The sequence below is a fragment of the Neoarius graeffei genome, chromosome 2, assembly GCF_027579695.1.
Source record: "Neoarius graeffei isolate fNeoGra1 chromosome 2, fNeoGra1.pri, whole genome shotgun sequence".
Lineage (NCBI taxonomy): Eukaryota > Metazoa > Chordata > Actinopteri > Siluriformes > Ariidae > Neoarius > Neoarius graeffei.
The window spans coordinates 729,739-745,349 of record NC_083570.1 but is presented as its reverse complement, the minus strand read 5'-3'; the positions used below and the strand labels follow the sequence as shown (position 1 = coordinate 745,349).

General features: G+C 44.2%; 1 protein-coding gene across 1 annotated transcript in view; it reads right to left on the bottom strand.

The window, feature by feature from the left end:
* The window catches only part of slc16a10 (solute carrier family 16 member 10), a 55,874-nt gene extending 40,446 nt beyond the window's left edge, over window positions 1-15,428 (bottom strand). Inside the window, exon 1 of the mRNA XM_060913523.1 lies at window positions 14,986-15,428. Coding sequence (XP_060769506.1) covers window positions 14,986-15,301 — 316 coding nt within the window. The 5' untranslated portion in view covers window positions 15,302-15,428. The remainder of the gene's footprint in view (window positions 1-14,985) is intronic.
* Between the last annotated feature and the right edge of the window lie 183 nt (window positions 15,429-15,611).

Genomic DNA, 15,611 nt, shown 5'->3' with positions numbered 1-15,611 from the left:
ACTCGCTTGGGACGCTACAAACGAGGCGGCATAAATACACGAACGGGTCCGACGTATATTCAGTATGGCGGCGGTCAAAACAAATTCATCCGATGCTGAAATCTGTTCAATATCCAGATAATTATGTTCGAAGGAGCATTTTTGTGCAAGATTTTCGATATTGAGACCATGAAGTCAAGTAATACCAGTCCCCCCAAGATTCCGCGGGCCTTTTTTATGATTGTTGCGGGCTAAAATGTCTGATGTTGCGGGGGGTTTTCCAAAAAATTGCGATGAAAATTGCGGTGGTTTTTAGGTTTTTGTTGCGATTACATTGCGGGAGGAAGTGAAAGTTTTCTCTTTTTGTGATTAAAATTGAGTGATATGTTAAATATTAAGTTATTACTGAAAAAACTATTGATTAAAAAAACAGACACTGAGAAATGGTCCTATAAACAACTTTACCAATATAAAAGATGACCAGGACTACAAAAATGCAGAAAAATAGGCTTTACTTATCCAAATGCACCTGTTGGTTCAAAAGTTAAAGTGCAGAGAACCTCACAGCACAACATGAAGTTACCTTAAAATATAATATAAATGCCTCAGCTTTCATGGAAGAAAAAAACTATTAATACTAGTACTGTGTGCAGGCAGTCTCTCCTGAAGACTAAATTAAACAATAATTATAAACTAATAAAATAAATAGCTCAGGCTTCGTAGAAGAAAAACAATTTGAACAGAATCTCACAGTATGATGCTGAAGCCGCCTAAACAATGGAAAATAAAATACCATTTTGGCAAAAATGTTGGCATCCATTAATTTCTTGTATTAAGTAAAAAAATAATGTAAAGTGCACACAGTCCTTCACTGTAAACATAACACACTTTCAGTAACAGAATTTAAGCCTACATAAACACTGACTCGCACATGCTGCTTCTCTTGAACGGAAACAAGCAGTGTTGCCAGATACCGCTGACGTTTTCCAGCCCAAAATATGTTCAAAACCGGCCAAAATGCACTTGAAACCCCCCAACTGGGTGGGAAACTGCCCAATCTGGCAACACTGGAAGTAAGGCGGAAGGTAGTTTGTCGACGTCACCTCAAGACGATGCCAAAGATTGGTCAAATTTGCGGGAAAGTTGCGGTGATTGGTTATAATTGCAACACCGCCCTGAATTCGCGGGGATTGGTTGAATTTGCGTTGAAGTTGCAAATCGCAACATTGCGAAATCCTGGAGGGTCTGGAATACGCCACGAAACATTCTAAATAGGGTATAAAATGCTCGCGTCCATATTGGCCCCTGCCCCTCTCGACAATGTGTTCATTATTCGAAATAGTGCGTCTTAGATGCGGGCGCGCCAACAATCTGAGTCTCTGTAATAGATAGATGAGCAAAATCGCTGGCCACTAAACTTGGTCTACACAGACTGTGCACTGAACCCATGCAGGGTGTCTCAGCCTGCTGGCGGAGCCGCACGTGACGTCACGAATCTGGATCAATCTGGCTCCAGACTCCCTTGGGATTTTTCCAGACGCGTTTTGTTATTTTATTTTTTTCTGCTGTAGACAGATGGCCTTGTGCAAAATTCCCCTTCTGGATGAGTGTGTAAAGGGACATACTTTCATATAAAAAAAAAAACCCACTAAACTGGTCCAGGATGTGTTCTTTAACACACTGTTAAAGCCTCAGTATCATGTGTCCATATTGACTTGTTTAAGAGCAGAAGGCCCTTTCCTGTGTGATCGGTGTGGTTTCTCCTGCTCCAGCACAGTCGCTGAGGCGCAATCACAGTGTAACCACTCATCACTCTGGGCTCCAGTCCCGCGGGTGCCTCGACCCCTGAGCTCCCCGGCTGCACAGCTCTGCGTGAACATCTGAACACCTCAGGCGTTCAGGAGCAGCATAAAGAGTGTAGCTGTTCTCAATATTTTTACACTCGGACTTGACGTCCACTGTCCCGTGAGGGATGTTTAAAAACATGACCAGCTGTCAGCAGAAGGCCGGGACGCGTCTCACTGCTGCGGTGTTCTTACAGCCCACAGGATTCATTTTCATTCCACTGGAAAACTTCCCACAGGGCCTTCAGCAGGGCTGACTGTGGGGTTTTATGAACAGAGGCACATTTAACGCAGCGGCTCCAGACAGACAGACAGACAAGGCTCAGTGTTATCAGTGCATTATGGCTGTGTCCCAAACCACACACACCAAGGCCACAGTGCATTATGGGGATTCTGTATACGCCAGTGCATTGTGGGACTTCATAAGTACATGACAATGTTTATTACGCTTTCACACTTGACCAGAAACTGGCTGAAGCCCCAAGTAGTGAACAGTATAGTGAACAGGGTGCATCATGGGATTGGGACAGAGCCAGTCTGTCGGGTTTGTTTTAGCTACTGTTTCATCAATGTCCAATTTTGTGGAATATGACACGACAACAGGGCATTGAGCACATCTCACACACACGTTCTACATGTTTTGTATGTGTGTTGGGGGATAGACAGGCAGGCAGATAAAAAAAAAAAAAAACGCAGACACACAGATGGAAAGACAGACAGACAGGTAAACGTAGCACTGTTTACAGTATTAAGACTGTGGAAAAGGTCATCAGTGAAAACTCAACACCATGTTGGTATGTAGCTGTTCCCTCATCAGGCTGTGTCTCGTTTACAGAGAACGTTCTATTCCCATTGCCACACCCCCAGGCAGCCTGACCAAAACACTGACTTATGCAAGTGAGTTATGAGTGCAACTTCCTGTCACTCATCTTCCTGATATTCCTCTAATACATCACCTCAAGTGTGTGAGACGTGTTTACTGACCTTCTACCGGTTAAAGGATAACAATACTCTCACTGACACACACACACACGAGTAATACTGCACCGTTATTCTGAATATGAAAACACTGGGAATGTGATACGGGTTGTGTAAACATCACATTCCGTCTGCATTTCCTAGCTTTAGTGTTGTGTGATTAAGGCGTGTGGGATACGGTGATTCAGGTTTTAGGAGCCTTCTTTAACACGTGTACAGTGCGTTCAGAAACACGACACCTGTTTACACTCCGTTTATACAGCCGCATGTAAACAGGCATATGAGTGGAATATTCATTTTCAGTCACCATGTAAACAGCTGGGTAGGAACACTGCCTTTTTCTGAACGACTGAGATGTGCATGTAAACGTAGTGAGCGAGAAAGAAGGGGTGGAGTAGTGAAGGAGATTTGGTGTTTTGATTATTTTTAGAAATGAAACTGTAAAGCGTTTCAGGTTTAAATCTCGGATGAGGTGCTGTTGTTAGATTTATAAAACGGAGAACGTTTGTGAAAAGGAAAGTACTTGCAAAGCAAAACTCTTTGGAGTGTAATGCGTGTGACACTCAGGAACACGAACTGAAAGATGCTGAGAGATTTACATTCGACACTAACGCACGAGTGCAGGGACATGTTAGCCTGGGCCCGCCCATCCTAAGTGTGACGCAACACAAGGGCCTGTTCCGAGCTTAGTCTGGCCAGGCAGGCTATCTACAGCATTTCCAAGCTCCCGAAAAATCGGGAACCAATCAACTTTGAGCATCTCCAACGGCCCTGGGTAGAGGCGTGTTCAAGGCAGTGACGTAGTAGAACTGCAACCGGAAGCCATAGATTGTTTACAGAATCTATGCCGGAAGCGCTTCATTCACATCACGAACATGGAGCAGCGGCAAGCCTTTAACACAGCGGTAGATGCTGTATTGAAAGCATTCAACGGGAAGTTCTCATTGAAAACAGAGCAAAGAGCAGCCCTGGAGGTATTTATTGAAAGGAAGGACGTTTTCGCCTTGATCCCGACCGGCTTCGGTACGAGTTTAATCTACTCCGTCGCGTCACATACGTCAGAGGAAATAGTGATGTGATTGGTTTAAGCGTCATCACAGCCTTTTCTGGCTTCGACCAGTAGCAAACTGAGGCATTTCAGGGAGGCGGGTCAACCACGGGCTCTGGGAAACGGTTTGGCTTAATAGCTTGGCCAGACCAAATGCTCGGAGAGCTTCGAAGTCGCGTTAGCCAGGCTAGGGACATGTGGCTTCAATTCACAGCAAACACATGTCCCAGTGATTTACTTTATGGAGACAAACACCCACACTTTAATGTCAACATGTTTATTAATGAGTGATGGAAACATCCAGAAGTGTCCTGCACTGCTTTCTGTCTCTGCAGAGAAAGAGCTTCGAGTTCAATTTGCTGACTCACTGCAGAACCAATGCAGACGAGGCTATTGCATCATCTATACAGCGAGCAGAGCAGATGGAACACATCCACAGACAGTGTGTGGGTGAGGAAGCTGGAACTGAGGCCATGAGTCCATGTTTCATGGATTTATAAGGATTTCTATTAAAAGTTTATTTAAATCAAAATCAAATCCTAAAAAATATCACAATACTCGTACTCCAGTACTCCTTTCTATGAGTATGGCGAGAGAGAGAATGTTCTCTACAATCCCTCTCCATCCCGGTACGTGTGTATGCCACCTACACAAATCCACCAGCAGAAGTCCTCAAGTGATTGATTCAGTTTGATGTTTTTTTTGGACGCACATGAGCGCTGTTCTTCCACCCCCTCACGCCGAACTCTGATTGGCTGCTTCTGGTGACCTCATAATCTGTGTAACCACTCTCTTCTTACCGAAAATGGGATGGTGTGTGTGTGCCCGCCCCCTTCCAGCAGTCAGTGAACTTCACCTGAACACAACTTCTGAGCTCAAACAGTGTTCATGAACAACTCAACGTCTGCAGCGCTGCAGTCCGTGTGCATTTTCTTCGCCTGGGTTTAAAACACACTGCTTCATTTGTAAATATGGGTTTTATTTTTGTGTCTCAGGATGAAGAAGCTTCAGGAGAAACACCTTCGATGATCTCTCTCTCTCTCTCTCTCTCTCTCTCTCACACACACATCTAAATAAACTCTTCCTGTACCCCAAATCTATGCTTTCTCTAAAATATGTCTCTTTCTACCTAAAAACTCCCCTCCATCCAACAAATCTACCCCTCAGGTCCAGGTCAATTACATCCTTCTCTTACCCTCCAAAATCAGACCAGCCAACAAAATACGCCCCTCCTCCCTCACACACCCCTACGCTTTTACCATTCATGCACAAAACAAGTACACTTTTTCTTCCCCCAAATCTACCCTCTAACGGTGTAATATGCCAGTCCTGACCCCTCCCTCTAAATCTGCCCCCTCAATACTACCATTCATTACTCACCAAATTTATACTTCATTCCTCAAGCTACCTTGTCTCAGGTTCTACCGCAAATACACTTTACCCTGCGAAAACAGGCCGCCTTCCCTTCCTGTCTCGACATGTACCCTTTATTTTTCGCAAATCTGCCCCACCACTGTGCGATTAGCCTGTCTTGCCTCCCTAATCCCCACTCTGAGCCTTTTCAGCCGCAGTAAACGCTGTTTCCTAGACAATTACACAGGATTTACACCTTACTGAGAGATTAAACACAAAGCTGGCGCTCCGCTGGAGACGGAGCCTGACCGTCAGCCAGGATAAAGCACTCGCAACCTTTAATCACATGGGTCAGAGATCACATTTGTGAACTGGATATGTGTGTGTGTGTGTGTGTGTGTGTGTGTGTGTGTGTGTGTGTGTGTGTGTGTGTGTGAGAGAGAGAGAAACAGAAAAAGATAAGTTGAAGTTGGGTTCCTAATTTGATAGTATCTTTGCAGCTCAGAGATAGACCTTCATATATAAATAGAAACTGTGTGTGTGTGTGTGTGTGTGTGTGTGTAGACAGCTGGACGGACCTATTGCTGATGCAATTTTCACCCCATATTACATCCATATATCCCATTACAGCTCACTGTGTGTGTGTGTGTGTGTGTGTGTGTGTGTGTGTGTGTGTGTGTGTGTACTCAGCACATACCGGCACATCTGTGATCCAACTCAGACTTTGAACAAGAGTGTAAACATGAATTACTGAGAAGTGCGTTTCATCAGGTTTGATTATGTGAACATTTTCCTGTTGCTATGCCAACTGACTGAACACCAACCACAACTTTAGCTATTAGCTTTATAACTCCATCTGTCCATCCATCCATTATCTGTAGCCACTTATCCTGTACAGGGTTGCGGGCTGGAGTGAGAGGCGGGGTTCACCCTGGACAAGTCACCAGGTCATCGCAAGACTGACACACAACCATTCACACTCACATTCACACCTACGGTCAATTTAGAGTCACCAGTTAACCTAACCTGCATGTCTTTGGACTGTGGGGGAAACCGGTGTTTGCTGTATTCAGTGAGAAAATGAAGGAGAAGGGGTTCACGCGCTCCCCAGAACAATGTCGGCTAAAAGTGAAGAAACTCCGTCAGACCTACATTAAAATCAGGGACATTCTTTCAAAAAGTGGCGGTACTAGCGACGCAAAAAAAGAAATTAAATCTATTGCGTGAAGAGCCAGAACTGTCACAACATGATGTGCGCTCATCAGCGCCGTCCTCTGTAGCCGCCTTGCCCTTTGTCGTTGTCGTTGATAAATTACTTGTACAACAGCATAGTAATCGCACAATTGTGAAAACAGTAAAAACTGGAAAAAACGTATAGCTTTGATGACATTAAAAAGAATAACAGCACGGAAAGCCTCCATGACTACTTTTGAACTTAACGCTTTGTGCGCGTGTCATCTCTGACCAATAGCTGAACGACCTCAGGGCGCGTGGCTTTGTTGACAGATTTTGGTCCGCTTACTAAAATGTACAGTGTGAAAGCGAACCGCACCAAAATGAAAAAAATAAATAAATAAACATTTGGTTCGGACCAAAGCAAGTGAACTATCCTGGTCTGAATACACCCTAACACTACGTTCACACTGCAGGCTGAAGTGACTCAAATCCGATTTTTTCGCCCATATGCGACCTGTATCCGATCTTTTATTGACAATATGAACGACACAGATCCGATTTTTTCAAATCCGACCCAGGCCGTTTGGATATGTGGTCCTAATTCCGATTCCTATCCGATCTTTTCATATGCGACTTCAGTCTGAACCGCCAGGTCGCATTCATCTGACTTACACGTCATCAACAAGTCACAAACCTCACTATTCTGCGCTGAAGTAGGCGGCGGGTCTCTCAAAAAAAGTTACATCATGCCTTTGATGTTCCTTTGAACGGAGGTTGCAGTCACTACCCCGCAGAACACCTGAGCCAAAACCCTTGCCCTCTTCCTTCTCAACCTCCTCCTTAACATCAGTGCATGTTCTGGCTCCGTCGCAACAACTGCATCATCGCCAGGTACTCCATGCTGGCTACTGTCATACACAGGAAACTTTAGGTTACTTCCGTAAACACTGGCCATGCTCACTGCGTGTGACGTCGTCGTATCCTGCAATGCGCATGCGGAACACTTTTAGGTCGCTTTTCGTTCATACTGAGGATCACATACAAGTCGCATATATTTGTTAATGTGAACGACCTCACAAAAAAATCGGAATTGAGCATTAAGCCTTGCAGTGTGAACGTAGTGCAAGATATTTGCACTACGTTCAGACTGCAACCTGAAACGACCCATATCCGATTTGTTGTGAAATCCGATTTTTTTGTTAGGCCGTTCATATTACCACTTATATGAGACTTGTATGCGATCTCCAATATGAACGGCAAACGACCCAAAAGTGTCCCGCATGCGCAAATTGACACGTAATAAGCACATCTACGTAATACGTAAACAAAAAAAAAAAAGCGCACTCTTCAAGTTTAATGATTTTTTTGTTTGTTTGTTTGTTTAATTATCTGGTTAGTGTTAAAGTGTGAGGTCTCGTGTGTGTTTTTGTTTCTGAACTGAAATGAAAACGTGTAGCCTGGTAACGAGGGTTGACTCCTAAATGTCTCTCTAATTTCTATACAAGTGCACTACGTTACTAGGAAGTAATGGATTTTTAAACTCTATATAGTGCACTCGAGCTTCAGTAGGCAGTCATTTGGGATACGGCCGCTGTATTACCAAACTCTTAATTCAGGCTTAATAATTTGCACATATTTATTTCGTCATATTAATAAAAAATTTTTCTACATTTTTATAAATATTTATTTAGATTGTTTATAGCCGGCTGAATTCTGCAGCTTCTCTCAGCGCTGGCTCAAGGTGCAGAAACACCAGTGTAGTTTGCGATGGAGATGAGGCGAGACCTGGCGATGTGGTTTTTGTGGCGGCGGCGGAACTCACACAATAATCTGATTAATGTGGGCAGCAGACTAATGAGACCGAAGGTGTCAAATTACTGGAAATTTCCAGAACAATCTTATAATCCAGGATGGTTTAAGTTATAAATCAGTTATAGAAACTGTTTTATTTAATCAGGCTAACAGATAAACATCCAGGTCCCTACCAAATCCACCATTAGCTTGATCAATTCTATAAAAGTCTATTTAAATTCTGAAAACTGTACAAATGTTGGTTTTCCACCAAAGAGGCGGGATTAGCCAACGCAGAATAGTGACGTTTGTCTCTTGTTGATGACGTGTAGGTCGCAGGAATGCGACCTGTCCGGTCAGACTGCAGTCGCATGTGAAAATATCGGATATGCATCGGAATTAGGACCACATATCCAAGCGGCCTGGGTCGCATGTGAAAAAATCGGATCCGTGTCGTTCAGATTGTCAATAACAAATCGGATACAGGTCGCATATGGGCAAAAAAATCGGATATGGGTCGTTTCAGGGTGCAGTCTGAACGGAGTCTTGGTCTACTCTATAAGGTGCCGTAATGTTTCATGAAAAGTGATCGAAATTTTGTCATAAAATAGCAGCTTTTTCCATAACTTTGAGCTCCTGGTGCCACCAGTAAACTTTTGAATCTTGTCAAAATATTTCACCCAGTGTGTTTTCTTACCAAAAGGAACATAAAAACAAAAATGCATCATGATCGGAGGAACTTTTCATTTTTAGGGGGCGACTGACGCTACGTTCACACTGCAAGGCTTAATGCTCAATTCCGATTTTTTTGTGAAATCCGATTTTTTTGTGAGGTCGTTCACATTAACAAATATATGCGACTTGTATGTGATCCTCAGTATGAACGAAAAGCGACCTAAAAGTGTTCCGCATGCGCACTGCAGGATACGATGACGTCACACGCAGTGAGCATGGCCAGTGTTTACGGAAGTAAAACCGCCCGGTTGCGGTATGACCCATCCAATCTAGCTTGAATAGCTGCATCCCCCCAAATGGAAATCAGCTCCCTAACCTCTGCGTCCTTCCATTGAGAAGATTCAGAACCTTCACAGCCCGAAGCGTCCCTCGCATTGATGTCATGCGCAGGGGCGCAGATACGTTTTTTGAACTGGGGGGGACAAAGCTGCCAGCAAACCAACCCCGATATGCCTGTCAAACTTGTTGTGGGTTACCATAGCAACCAAGCTCGAGCTCGCAACCTGTGCAGTCTGCGCAGCTCAATCAACCGAATATCAGTCTTTGTTTTGTTTTATGTGAATTGTTGTAACTATGTATACACTGCCGTGCACCTCAATAAACCGAATGGTAATTAGTCTTTTGATTTTTCCGTGAGGTTTGCCTTATGCAAAGAAAGACAGCATAGACGTTTTTTCCTCCCTATAAGTGGGGGGGACCGAGCGAGGTGAATTTAAATCTGGGTGGGACGAGTCACCCCCTCTATCTGCGCCCGTGATTATGCGCCATGTTGTTCTAAGTTTTTTTGAGAGACCCGCCGCCTACTTCAGCGCAGAATAGTGACATTTGTGGCTTGTTGATGACGTGTAAGTCGGATGAATGCGACCTGGCGGTTCAGACTGAAGTCGCATATGAAAAGAGCGGATAGGAATCGGAATTAGGACCACATATCCAAACGGCCTGGGTCGGATTTGAAAAAATCGGATCTGTGTCGTTCATATTGTCAATAAAAGATCGGATACAGGTCACATATGGGCGAAAAGATCGGATTTGAGTCACTTCAGCCTGCAGTGTGAACGTAGCCTGATGCACCCTAATACACACTCCCCCAACTATTTTTCTCTCATATACACACACACATATATATATATATATATATATATATATATATATATATATATATATATATATATATATATATATATATATACCTCTTTTTTATTTCAATAGACCCCTTCGCAGTAAACATCATTCATACGCAAGCGGAAATTGCGCCTGGACCCAAAAAAGACTCAGAAATGCCTAGTTGTTGTGTTGTCGGGTGTCAGAATCGTAGCAGTGATGGGGTTAAAATGTTCAGAATTCCAGCAGGATCTCACCTATTCCAAAAAAAAAAAAAAAAAAAAAATCGCTGACGTCTATGGCTACAAGCCATCAAACGTGTAGACTGGGATGAAAGCACTATCAAAAATGCGCGGGTTTGCAGCGCCCACTTCATCACAGGTAAGATCAGGCTATTTATTAAATCTTTCTTTTTTATTCTTTCTAGTCTTCGTTTATTGATGTAGCAAAATACTTTGGTAACGTTTGTCTGATTAGCTGGGTCATAGTTACACAATGTAATGAATATTGTTAGCATGTTAACTTAGCTTTGCATGCAGTTTTGTTTGTAGGAGAGGTCTCGCTTGACTCAAGCAGTCCAGATTTTGTGCCGTCATTATTTGCGTATGCCGAAAATCACAATTTTAAAGCAAGGATGGAAAGGTAAAATTGTGTGCCCTCACTCTAAATGCCAACTTACGCTGACTGCTCTAACCTAGCTCCCGCCCCGTTCAGTTTCATTTCTGCTCTCTGCCTATCGCTTTTTACGCAGCTCTGATTTCTCTTAGCTGCACTCTTTACACTATCATTCCTTTCATGCCATCACCTCCTGCAAATTGCTGTTTAGTGTTGGTATTTGCTGTTGTAGCTAAAGCCACATTGCCATCACATCACTGGCATAATTTGATTAAAACAAAATGAATATGAATGTCCCATTGTTAATCAAGTTGTACATGCCCGCACATAATCATATGCGTGTAAAGACTTGTAGGCACGAAGTTTTTCGTGGGTGTACACTGAAGTCTGGTCAATAAGGTACGAGTATATATCTGGCCATTGTATACCAGGGAACTTACAGTACTAACATCGTCCGTCCACTCTTTAATTAAATGCGGATCCGGTAGGCGGTGTCCACTTGTTAGAGTTAACTTATTTATGTAGCATTCTCGATCTTGTAACGACAATTGTTTGGCATAACCCAGACCTGGGCATTTTGCGGCCCTTTAGTTCATTCTGACCGGCCCGCGTAAGGTTAATTAGAAATTCCAAAATAAATGTATTTTCTAATTTTACCTCATGCATGGACTGAATGTGCATTGCTTTTATTTTGAAGTTGTGTTCAACAAAAACAATGCGCGCGACATGAACAGGACATGAAATCCCCCGAAACCTAATCCCGCGATAACTACTTCCGTAATTTGTCCAGACCAACCACAAACTTGTACGTCATCTTTCAAACGGTCCAGCCAATCACATATTGTGACATCCCCAGCAGGCGCCGGAGCCAATCTGATACCTACACCGAATCGACTGATGATCATCTGTCAGCTGTGCTTCACATCTCCACCTCAGACATTTAATCTGACTCTGATGCACTCGTTAAAGACCAACAGAGACTAGATTTCTCTCACTGAACAAATAAAAAACTGAAAAACACCAAAGGTGATTAGACTACAAATGTGGGCATCATTATTATAATATGATGTATCTTGCTTGATATTTGGAGTAGAAAGACAATATTGTGATGTCTTTATTGTGTTTTGTGGTGAATGTGACTGAAAAAAAAATATGTTACAAACGTTCACATTTTGTTAACCATTGTTTTGGGAAATTTGATTGAATAAATGAATTTTTTTGTAAGGCAACCTCGTTTTTTTCCATACTCTTACCAGTCTTAGCAGCTTGTAAAAACAATGTTATTTATTGTTTTATATAAAGAAATACAATTAATATTATGCAGAATTTAGTTCAGCCTTTTGGTCCGGCCCTCCACAAAATTTTCTGTTTCTCATGTGGCCCCATGGAAAAACTAATTGCCCACCCCTGACATAATCTGACAGCTCATAATGCCGGTCCATGGGCAGCGCCATTGTTTCTGAGTCCAGGCTGCGCGCGCATCCTGGCAACGGTCGGTTTGTTTACAAACATGCGAAGGGGTCTATGGACCCTTTCCACGTGACGTCACGACAAACGCGGCCGCCATTTTGGACGTGTACTACCAGTAGTTTACCACAGCCAACATTGAGGAACGGCAGCAAAGAAAGTTTTTACTTTCAGCAAGACTTCCATCATGCCACTATATTGTTGTGCACCTGGATGTAGTAACCATCAACAAACAAGGCAAGGGTTATCATTTTATCAGATCCCGACGGAGAAGATGGATAGCGGCCATTAACAGATTGGCAGCCCTTGGCATACCAACGCTTGTGTAGTGACCACTTTGTTGGAGGTAAGACGAATAAAATTAGCCAGAAAAGCCATGACATTGCTGTTAACATTCTGTGGCGGCGAGTGTGTAACCAAATAGGTTAAAATAACCCATTGTAACCTCTTTGTTCTTCTGTAGTAGCTATTGTTGACTAGCTAATGTCAACAAGTAGCTGGTATGTTACTATAGCAATGTTTACGTTCAGTCATTTGGATGACTGTTAAAACCTTTCAGTCTCAAGTTTTTCCTTTACTGTATTTGAGCAATTCCAGGGTTATGGACGTGACACTTGAACTCAAAATGGCAACAAATGACCCAGTGCATGTTTTATTGTCCCCCAGTATTTAAACAGGTGTTGCATATTTTAAGGCTGTACCATACTGGAGAAGTGATAGAACAAGAACAATTCCCATAGTACATCTAGGGCATGCCAGAAAACGCCAATAAAAGATGCGTTATGGATGTGACAGAAAAAGTATCACTTTTCTTGGGTGACTGTAGATTTTTATCAAACTCTGTGAAATTGTAAACCTAATGTCGAAATGGAGATATCCATTTGATAGAGGGGTCCAAGGTGAATATTAAAAAATCTTCGTTTAAAATATTTTGTATTTCATGCAGAGTTTCGGAAGGAAAAGTCAGCGTTCTGGATGTGACGAAATTCCGTTATGGATGTGACGCGTCTGAAATAGACATGGCATACGTTTAGAAAATCAGCAATTTAACCACCATAACCCTTTGAAAAACTCTAAATATCAGCTAAAACTATCAAAGTTCTTAAATAATATTTAGGATGGCTATTGTTTTGCTGTCTTGTGGCAATAATATAGAATTGTACATGATCAAAGTTGATTTTAGCTTGGGTTTTACATTATAAGAAAGAAAGACTGACATAATAAGGCGAAGGGAACAATTCTTGTGACAAATTGGTTCAACTTATTCACATCTGTAAAATACAGGCCTAGGTGATATCTCTGGGAGTGGTTTTGATGTATTACATATTGCTTTATTTTTGCATGGTGAGGTTGACATTTACATGGAATTGCCCATTTACTAGTTTACTGTAATTATGATCCGGCAGCTATTTACACCGGATCCAGTATAAATAGCTGCCGGAGCCAACGTCCGAGGTTCCGGAGCGCGCGCCGGCTTGCTCCCTCTCAAATTAAGCAGCGCGCTCCGGCTTGCTCCTGGAGTGCTCCGGCCGAGGTTGCCCTCAAATTAAGTGGCTTGCTCCGGAGCAAGCCGGAGCGCGCTCCGTAACCTCGGCCGGAGCACTCCTGGAGCAAGCCGGAGTGCGCTCCGGAACCTCGGACGTTGGCGTGTATGTGTATGGCAATGGGTTTTTAACGACATAGGTATACAGATCATGTGGGCCGAAGTCAGGTAAAGACGAGGGCTTCGTGTACTTCCGTACGTCAGTGAACAATCCTGGTGGAAGCAGGTAAACGTCGTTCTCTAAGCCTGTTAACCTCAATTTTTGCAAATCCCTCTCCCTCTGCTCGCCCTGTAAATGCCCTACGTCAGGGGTGTCAAACCTGATCCATAAAGGGCCGTGTGGCTGCAGGTTTTCATTCCAGCCATGCAGCAGCACACCTGACTTGGCTCATTCAATCAACTGAACTGTCTTCACACAGTCAAATACTTGCAGCCACACCCACCCTTGATTAAAGGGTGGGTGTGTCAGTTGATTGAATAAGCCAAATCAGGGTGCTGCTGCATGGCTGGAATGAAAACCTGCAGCCACACGGCCCTTTATGGATCAGGTTTGACACCCCTGCCCTACGTCGCTGGATAGTGAAGGTGTTTTCTGCATCTCGCTCCTTTTTCTTTTATGTTTTTCGTTTGTCGCCTTCCTCGCATTCAAACTGATTCGAGCCGAAGTCCACTACATGTCCAAAATGGCGGTCGCGTTTACGAAGGTCACGTGACTGAAAAGGGTCTATAAAATCCCCAGCACATACGGTAGTTTGACACAAACACGTGCCCTCCAACGGGAAACTGACGCCACTTCCGCTTTAAAAGTCCACAGGTAGATGAGAAGTTTCTGATAACGAACTTTTTTTTTTTATCTTTGGAACACAAAAGCATCATGAGCACACTCTGACTAACGGTATGAATGAGGCTGCAGTCGGGGAGTCCCTGAGGTGTATGTGGTCGAGTCCCGAGGCAGATGGATGATGAGGGGAGAGTTTTAAAAGAGAGAGAAAGAGAGAGACCTCTTGTCGAAGCACGTGCCACGCGTCAACACTTCACACACACACACACACACACTCACAGTGCTGCAGTGTTTGTTGTTGTTGTTGTTGTTGTTGATGATGAAAGCGGGTTAAAGGCGGGATTTGCGCGTGTATGTGACACACCGGGAGCGTCTCAGCGCGCGCGCGCAGCCATCTGGCGCGAACTTTGCTCCACGCGCGCGCTCGAGCGCCTCAGCGGTGCCGAACAGGGTTAGCCTGTGGCTAACAGCACCGGCGCTGCCTGAGGTAAAACTTAACCGGCGCTGCCTGAGGTAAAACTTAACCGGCGCTGCCTGAGGTAAAAAGCTGAGGTGAGGTGAGGTGAGGCGGTACCTGTCCTGAAGCGCAGGTCCTCATCGTCCTCGGATCCGAACTCTTTCAGCAGGGACACAAATAAGATTCCGAAAGCGTTCTGGATTCCGAACACAGACCCGTTACACCACATAGAGGCGAGCATGACCACCCAGCCCCAGCCGCCCTCGGGGTGCTCAAACTCGGGCTCTTTCTCTCCATCTCCGCCGCACTGCTGCTGCTGCTCCGGCCCGGTCAGACACTTCTCCTCGGGGTTCAGCTCAGAGTCCTCCAGCGGTACCGCGGGCTCGGGGTCCTCAGCCGTGTCGGGCTCCTTCCCGGCTCGGTCTTCTGTCATCCTTTAGCGGGGTCTCCTTGATGGGGTTCCTGTAAACTGCGTCGCGCAACTCTGCACTAAGCTACGAGCTGCTTGGCGCAGACATGCTCTGTGTGCGCGGTGATCGGGTTCCAATCTCTGCCGATCATTACTAGCGGGGCACTGACGCGCAGCTCCGCCATAAATAGATGCATAGGCAGAGTGGGCGTGGTTAGGTTTGCGTATTCATAAAAGTAGCGATGTGATTGGACGGGACGCAGCCTCCTTCCCAGAAATGAATGCAGTGTTAATAATAGTAGAGTAATAATAAACCCACCCACTATGTCCTGAT